Source organism: Phoxinus phoxinus, assembly GCF_949152265.1.
Source record: "Phoxinus phoxinus genome assembly, chromosome: 5".
Taxonomy (NCBI): Eukaryota; Metazoa; Chordata; class Actinopteri; order Cypriniformes; family Leuciscidae; genus Phoxinus; species Phoxinus phoxinus.
In genome coordinates, this window is record NC_136880.1 from 33314252 (window position 1) to 33323486 (window position 9235).

General features: G+C 40.0%; 1 protein-coding gene across 1 annotated transcript; it reads left to right on the forward strand.

Annotated features, from left to right (window-relative positions):
- The first annotated feature begins 890 nt into the window (after positions 1–890).
- Positions 891–4904, forward strand: LOC306999154 (somatostatin receptor type 5). The gene is made up of 2 exons (XM_079613633.1): positions 891–1319; positions 3477–4904. The coding sequence occupies exons 1-2, from the start codon at positions 913–915 to the stop codon at positions 4159–4161; spliced, it is 1092 nt and encodes a 363-aa protein (XP_079469759.1). The 5' UTR covers positions 891–912; the 3' UTR covers positions 4162–4904.
- The last annotated feature ends 4331 nt before the right edge of the window (positions 4905–9235 follow it).

Consider the following 9235-nt stretch of genomic DNA (forward strand, 5'->3'; position numbering starts at 1 on the left):
TTTTGACTGGATTGTGCCATTTTCAAGGACTTTGTATCTATCTATCTATCTATCTATCTATCTATCTATCTATCTATCTATCTATCTATCTATCTATCTATCTATCTATCTATCTATCTATCTATCTATCTATCTATCTATCTATCTATCTATCTATCTATCTATCTATCTATCTATCATGCCTAATGCTACATAAAATTTAATATTATAACAGAAATTTCACTTATATTTTTAAAGAATTTCAGTATGTCGCAGGGTTGGAATCAGATAAGTTTAAGCCCACGGTCAGGAAATGAAATAGCGTTTCAATTGATTTCGGCTGATCTTTATCATTGTTTAAGGATAGAGGGATTTTAGGTTGTTCTACATGCAGAACTAACCCACAGAATGTTTCTATATAAATTCTCAAAAGTTCATCTAACTCTCTAAGTTCCTCAAGGTGTAATGGCCGTATGGATGTTCTGTTGGGGAAGTTGAATCATGGGCTTTAAATTGTGCTTGGAATATGTTCCTGCCACAGTCTCAGTGAGTAATTGGTCAGTGTAATTGCGAATGCCTGTGCCAGGATGTATATCACATATTTAATGGGTGTATTTAGCTTTTTTGTGCATTTCATTGGTGCTGTTTATCATGCCTTCCCGTTTCGTCTTATTCCGTGGGATGGATTTCTGTTGTTAAGTGTAATTTAAAGTATTATTGCAAAGTTTTGTCCATTATTTTCACTGAGATCTGCGATATGCGAGTAAAATTGGCTGATTTGCATTTCTGCTCATTTGTTTGTTTTGTCATTTGTGTTTATGTCACTGAGTGGTTATTAATTAAATATGGGTTGCATAAAAGCTATTGCGATCTCCATCTGTCTCTTCTTTTCTTCACTATCCCAGAGACTGGCTGATTTCTACACAATCCATCATGCCTGCCATTGTGAACCTGCTCTTCAACACGGTCTCCACCAACACCACCATCTCATTTTCTCTGGTGCTGCCTCTGGTCAGCATCCTCTCCCTTCTGGTGGGGGTCGGAGGTCATCTGCTCATGTGGTTGGTGTTGATGCGCAACCCAAGGCGACGTTCAAAGCCCAGCTCTGTCCTCCTGTTAAACCTGAGTTTTGCTGATCTGTGCGCTCTCCTCACCCTGCCCTGTGTGCTACTGAGTGCCAGCTCTCAGAACTGGCAGCTGGGAGGAGGTGTTTGTGTGTTGTTGAGCTTCATGACTTCCCTGACCGCTGGAGTGGACATCTTCAGCCTGGCTGCCCTCTCTGTGCTGCGTTATCGAATAGTGGCTCCCTCGACACGGCCCCCAGCCACCCCTGCGCAGGTGTGAGTATCTGAAGCAGATCAAGAAAGACAGCTGTAAAAAGTGGAAAAAAAGTTGTTTGTGTGATACAAAAAAAAAAAAAGGATAAATCTGCTATAGGTATTTGTTTACAAAAACGTACATGAAGTACCACAGTGATGGTAGTAATGCCATGAGTTTTATTAAAATATTTCATCACTAGGAGAAATAATAACTTGATGTTGATTTACTAACCGCCCTGGGCTGCATTTCCCAAAAGAATGGTAAACATAAGTAGATTATAGAGATCATTGGTTTCTATGATCTATGATGCTTTTGGGAAATGCAGCCCTGATTGATACAGTATTGCATCCTTCGAAGGCCGGTTGTGTCACAGCGAAGGCTGTCCAGTTCGAAGGCTCCTTCAAATGCGGACTTTGTTTCCCATGGAATGGAAGATATAGCAGACGGATCCTTTGCGGCCTTGCCTACCCCAGATTTCTTTGCACGCCAGTTACAACGGGATTTTTGTTTAGAGAAATTGCCGAATTACACTTTTAAATGCAAGTATTGGGGTTCAGCTTACTCAAATATCATGATACAAATGTAAAAATAATTAAAGGGGTGGCTGATACAATAATTTCACTTTTTTAACTTTAGTTAGTGTGTAATGTTGCTGTTTGAGCATAAACAACATCTGCAAAGTTATGATATGAAAGAGATATTTGCTTTTAAAGAAATTTATTTTTAAGGACTACAACAAACGGCTGGTAGGGACTACACGACATTCCTCCAGGGTTAGTGACATCACCAACCCTTGAATTTACATAAACCCCGCCCCCTGAACACGATTTATAGGTTATCAAGACAGAATATGCTAATCAATGACTAGAAGATAACTACACATAAGCTACATTAATTCATCAACTAACCATTGAGAAATGTCTATTTGCATTCTACATGTTGCCACTTCTTCATGTCTGTGTGAGAGCAAGCTCTTGAAGCTCCGCCCTCTGTGCCACGAGCAGCAGCTCATTTGCATTTAAAGGAACAGACGAAAAACGTGCGTTTTTGCCAAGGGGGTAATCCATCAGCCGGAAACTGAAGCTTCCCTCGGGGGCCGCCATTGTAGCAGACCATCACCTGCAGTTAGCATTCCATTGACTCCCAATCATTTTGGCGTCACTTTGTCAGCGAATAACTTTACATCTGAGGCGTCCAAAGACTCTTAGCGCTCTCCGTCTCTGCGAGATTCAGAAGGGAATGATTCAGATTTCTCTCGGCACAGCTAGGCTACTAGAAGACGTAAAACTTTCAGACAGGTTGCTCACGTCAGATCTACTTCGTCAAGCTCAGTTTAAGCCTGCGCAGTACGGTCAGCCATCAGGAAGTGAGTGCTTCTAATTGGCTTCACTTTTCTCCGTTGAAATATATGGGGTCGCTGTGTCCGTTTCTTTTACTGTCTGTGGTTTTTGCTCACCCTCAAAAAGTAACAATTTTATGTTACATGCTATGCTAAAATGGTCGCCGCGCCTTAAGGGTTGTCCCTATTCTCTTAAACACCAAAAAAAAAAAACATTGACTTTAGACCAGATTTCAGTTGGTCAATGGCTCAGTTTATTTCTGTTGCCTCAAAATAGCAACGCGCCAACAATGCGCCTGAGCACACCTCATTTTCAGACCAGCACGCCCATGGGCGCACAAATGGGCGCAAATGCATTTGCTATAGTCTGACAAATCACTTCACGTCAGAAGGTTTTTATTAACTCACTGGAGCCGTATGGATTACTTTTATGATGGATGGATGCACTTTTTTAGGCTTCAAAATATCAGTTACTATTCACTCTCATTATAAAGAGTGAATACTAACCCTAACCCTATATTTGTAATATAACTCCGATATAATAACGAGAAAAATAAATGTGCTGTAAATGGTAAAACTATTTCGCTACAAAAACTATTTAGCTACAAACCAGTGTGTTTATAATTACTACAATACATTAAAATAATAGAGTAATAAATACCAGTTTGCAATATCAAGCAGCATAACAAGCTTTTTTTGTACAGCTAAAAATAACTGGAAGCGGATGACCCCTGAAGCCAGGAATATTAAATTTTCATCTTGCCGTGCCCACTTTTACGTGAAGATATGGTGGATAAAGAGTCATAAACTATATTTCATCCTCTATTTCTGCCCACAGAGCTGGCACTGTTGCTGTTATCTGGCTGGTTTCCATCGCCATGGCTCTACCTAAAGTCACGTACATCCAGTTTGACAGCGGCTGCACGTGGTCGGTGGGTCGAGGACACTGGCTGGGCTTCCTCGTTCCTGCGTTTCTGGTGTATTACGTGGCTCCTCTTCTCTGCATCGCCCTGCACTGCGGGCTCATCATCACTCACCTGTACCGCTGCCGGGGCACTCTAGCCGCAGACCACCGAAATAAAAAAGCCACCGCCCTTCTCATCGGCTCGACGCTGGTGTTCGCCATCAGCTGGCTGCCTTATTACGTGCTGGAGTTTGTCAATGTTTTATCACCCTCCCTTGATTCTGTCAGCTCGCCCGTCAGCTGGCCCGCGAGCCCAGCCCCCAGCTCCACCACCCCGTCGTCAAGTACGGAGGTGTCTCTGCTGTGGGAGGTGACCTCACTGTCTGCCATTCTTCTGATTTGTCTGGCACCTTGCTGGAACCCTCCACTTTACTTCCTGCTATCTAAGCCAGCCTTGAGGCAACTGAGAGGGCTGCTACCCATCATGCACCAACACTGGAGAGCTGCTACCTTCTTACGGCACATAGTGCCAAAACACGCTCCCACACAACCCCACTCACAGCCTGGGTCTCAACACGTTCCTCCCCAGCACATACTACCAGCAACGCAAGCCCAATGAGAAAACGCACGCTCAGAAGAATGCCATGGTAAGGTACAGCTCATACCTGGAACACAGCAAAAGCACACCCACACACAGGCACAAAAGTACACACACGACACACACACAGACACACAGTGACAGGTGTTTTCTGCCAGAGTATCCTCATCCCTCTCATGCTGGCGGAGATTGTGAGTTGCTTAGTAACACTACAGAGAGGAACAGAAACATAAGACCGTGGACCTCTGCATTTATTGCTCAGCATCACATTTTACAATGTTCCAGCACGCCAGCTGCTCTCTTTCCCTCTCTCAAAATCTCTTGCTCTCACTAAAAACGTATCACGGCAGATTTTTATCACCAACTCGTTCACGCTCGCACACATTAGCATGTTCTCGATGACATATGTGTTCATTTTTAATTTGCTTGTTGCGGTGAGGAGGAATAGATTAGATTTGTGTGGGCTGGTACTGTATATCAGATAGATCGTCTATAAAGGCTAAATGTAGTGCGTTTGAGTCCCGCTCGCTGATCATTGGTGTTATGAATCATCAATATGTGCTGTAATGAGCTTTTTGACAGTCACTGTCTGATTTATGTGAAATGCAGTGCACTGTGATTTAGGAAATGGGAAAAGTATATAAATATTTTCCATTAATGTCAGAGGGACGGCTGAGAGAACTGTGTCACCTGCGAATGAGTCATCAAACGATTTTTTTCATCCTCTGCTAATATTGTAGCCAATGTAATAAAATGTGGATCTGAATTGATCCTGCAGTGGTTCTTCTCGATTTTCCATTCCCCATGCTCCTCCCTCCAAGTCAGTTCAACTCTTTTGCCTGATCTAGACTGAGAGGAAGGATAGAAGAAGAGAAGGATACAGCATACAGAGTTGAAAACATTGTATCAGCATGATAACAAAAAAACAACAAGTCTGAGCATTGACATGGTATATGTTCAAAATTCATAGTATTAACCAAAACTAAAACTATTATTAATTGTTTTGGTATTGAAATAAAGCTGCAATAAAATAAAACAGTTAGAAAATGTTACCTTAAATAAGTTAAACAAGTTTAACTTGAAATTACTGAAACTAAAACTGAATAACAGTTTAAATAACTGAACAGAAATATTAAAAACTAATACAAATGTAAAAAGCCCATCACTACATTACTAAAACTTAAACTGAAAACTGAAAATATAAATACAAGCTAATTCAAAAAAGTATATGAATAATAATAAATATCACTGGTATTAGAATGGAACATAAAAAAATGCTAATTTTTAAGGGTATTTTTTGAACATGTACCATGGTAGTACCATTAGTATTCTTATCATACCATTAATGGATGGTACATTAATTTCATTACCATGGTATATTTTTAAGTACCATAGTATTTCCATACCATCACTGTACCAATATTTTTGGGGGGTTCTAAAACCATGACCATGATGTCAAGTCCAAAAAATATGGAAATGCCATAGTTGTTTTGAGCAGGCATCTGCCTTGGCATAATCATTTCCCAAGTCCATACGTGTGACAAAATGTTTGTTCTGGCTCCTCTCTGTCAATCATCCCTCACTCCAGAACAACAAATCTGTGCCCTTCTTCCATTTACGTTCTGAAATACATTACAGAGTGGCATTCGTATAAGCTAGTAATTTTCTCATTGTCAGTGTGCATTAGGACATTGTGATCTTGACTTCACAGGGACATTTAATCTGCATCCAAGGCTGGTCATTTCATCAAATAACAACAAGGTTAGAAATCATTTCTGGGATGAGTGGAGGGAGAATTCTGTAGAAAAGATCAAGAGGTTGGTTTTCTGATTACGCCTGTTATTTGACAATAACGAAACCATTGAACGAGTTTGTTTACGTAGGTTTTAAAGCCGACTGGAAAATTGGGTTGTTTTGTTGTAATCCCTCTTATATAAACCAGCAAAACACCAGCCACGCAAGTGACCAATGAAATCTTTTTTGCTAATCTGATGCAGTGTCCCTTCAGACCTCAGTGAGCTAATAACGGTTCAAAAAGGTCACAGTTAAAGTGCAGACAGGCTGACGAGAACAACGCTGAGAATGGGGGTGAGCTGTCTCACAATTACACTGACAACATCACCCATTCACAGCGCTCACAAGACGTACCCACTTAAACTCAATCGTTATCTACTGTAATTATAATAGTCATATTTTGGGGGGGTTTACGGAATAATTATAGTTGTCAACGCTCACATCAAACTCCTTTCAGACTCACACAGAGCCGACAAGGTCTGATGAGATGCAATTAACACTGGAGATTAACAAGCTCATCTGCGACATGAGCTCTGCGTGCTCCTCTCGACCCTCTTTGTCATCATGTGAAGCCCCAGACCACCATGGACTGAGGCGCTCTTGCTCGGTAAACTGTTGTGGAGCTGCACTGAGCTGGCAATGTGACATGCAATCTCAATCTGTCACATGAATCTGAAATATGATCCACTGCTCTCCAAGAATGGTAACAGGAAGCTTATCTGCATCGTGTGTTTTTTTTCAGTGTTCAGTATGTGTGTTGAATCCTCTTGACTGACATATAATATATGTATTTACAAAGCAATTGCAGATGTGCATGATGAAGAAAAGCACACAATAAAAATGCGATCTAGATGACTACTATATAAACCTCTACTCTAGGTCAACTGGGGTTATTAAAATTCTGTTATTCTGAATAAAAAAATAAATAAATGTGATGTTCAGTGTGGTCTGAAGATCATCTGAGCCAAAACTGGAGCGAATTAGACAACATTTGTGGAAGGAGAACAGTTTTCATCAAAACCCAATTTGGCAGATGGGAGACATGAAGACATTGTTATACTCTGCAAGAGAGAGGTTACTAGATTAAAATTTTCAATCGCGATTAATAACACACTGTATTTTCTGCAAGCTTTTTTCAAGGTAAATTTAGGTATCTCCAAAAAGAGACACTTGGAGACTCCATAAGGACACCAAATAAACAAATGATATATACCTACTACAGTACATGGATCCATTCAGAATTACTAAACACAGTAATATACACACGACAAATCAAAGCATTATACTGAATGTGTGTGGAAACAATGTGAATGTACTGTGAGGGCTCGCTCTTCAGAAACAATCAAAAAGGTTTCACAGACAGAGCTTATTAAGCAGGCTTAGGCCTTAGATCATTTCGGACATTTTATAAATGTGCCTCAGAAAAAAAACATTACTGGTGTGCATCTTGAGACAAAACAAAATATGTCTTGGCACTGGTATATTTTAATATATGTCAGAGCAAGTTGCTTTCAGTTAAAACAGATCAAACATGCATTAGTCTGGGACTAGGCTTAAGCCTTGTCTGTGAAACCGACCATGATAGAGCTCGGGTTAAAGGGTTAGAATAGAAATTTATGCCAGCAGGGTTACAGATGCTCAGTTCGAAAAACTCCCAACTTCTAAGATCATCTAACTGCATGATTTTAATTACGTTAATGGCAAAATTTCACAGCTTGAGTTCAATTATTTTAACGTGTTAAAGTCCACATGATATAAAAATTTACTATATTTACTTTGATTGCCTAAATTGATCGTTTTGTGGTGAACAATTCATCCATCCAAGTCAATCCACACAAAAAAAATGTTTGGCTCCGTAATCTTTAATCAAAATCTGAAAATGCCCCTCCCCTCTGCATTGGAGGACCTTCCCTGATGACGTAGGTTTGACGGTTTTGGTGTCTGCTTAACATCCGTAACCACGCCCCCTCCAACTGACAGTAGACAGGCGGAATGAAACACCTACTTTTCTAGATCCAATCAGGTGCTAGTTGGAAAAAAAGCCACGCCCACTATTTTTCCTCATTTAATATTCCGTTTCTCTCGGAAATACGTCACAACACTGAGATAAAGTCGGTTGCAACTTCCAGTTCACGCGGACTTTAAGGATTTTGAATTAATCGCATGCGTTAACGCATAAACATTGACAGCCCTATATATATATAGCCCAAAACTTTGTTTTAATTTTCCCCTCAAACAATTTGACTATTTTTTTTTGTCCGTATGACAGTGTTGTCTGACACTTTCTCTTTTCCTGGATGTCGTTGCAATTGACTTAATCTCTACATAAAAAAAGTCCCCTAAAATGACACCTTTATTTCAACTTTTGTGCAACTCGGTCTGAAGATCATCTATAGCCAATTTTAGTGAAGATTTGACTAAATTTTATGGGAAAAAAATCTAAATGTCAGACAAGTAACAGGTTGACATTCTAAAACAAGATATCATTAGCTTCTTATGACCTTATGAGGGAATAAGGAGAGACCATAATCAATGACTTTCGGCCAAATTATTTAGAAGTAATTGAATTATTGAAAATTACATCACATTTTAATTTATTTTACCACAAGGTGGCGCTATCTCCAAAATGCTCAGGTACCATCTGGGCATAATGCCAATGATGCCTACCAAGTTTCCTTTCAGTACACCAAAGTGATGGTAAGACCAAAGCCACTTTAAGACCAGCTCTGGTAAGACACAGCAATATACATTAACATTAAAAATGGCAGACAAGGAATATGGCAGAAAATTGGAATCAATGGGCTCAAGAAATCTAAAGAGACCAGACACCTGACTTTAGGCCACTAAAGCATATGCATATCCATCAAATTGTATTATTTTCTGACCACTACACATGAAAATCAAAACAATTTTAACATGCACTGGGGCTTGGTCTGAACTTGTAAGACAAATTAAGTGGAAAAATAATTTGTTGGCAGATTTCTGTTAAGGATGGTGGAAATTGAAAACACAATGTTCAATCAGGAATGCAGCGAAGGATAACCAAAGTGCTATGAACAGGAGGGGGGAAAAAGTAAATTCTGAACTGATATAGTGTCACTTGATGGGAGACCCCCATGGTTCAGGCTGCTTCTAGCTTACTTTGCTTCCTTGGCTCTAGTAATAGTTAATTTATAAGATCAAAGAGACAGACAAGAAGATCAATTGGTCTTCACAGGAATTATTAAAAAGCCTGCATGGAAACGCTTTTCTCTCTACCTGTGGCATGATGCTTGATGTGGCTGCAATAAAACTTAACGAC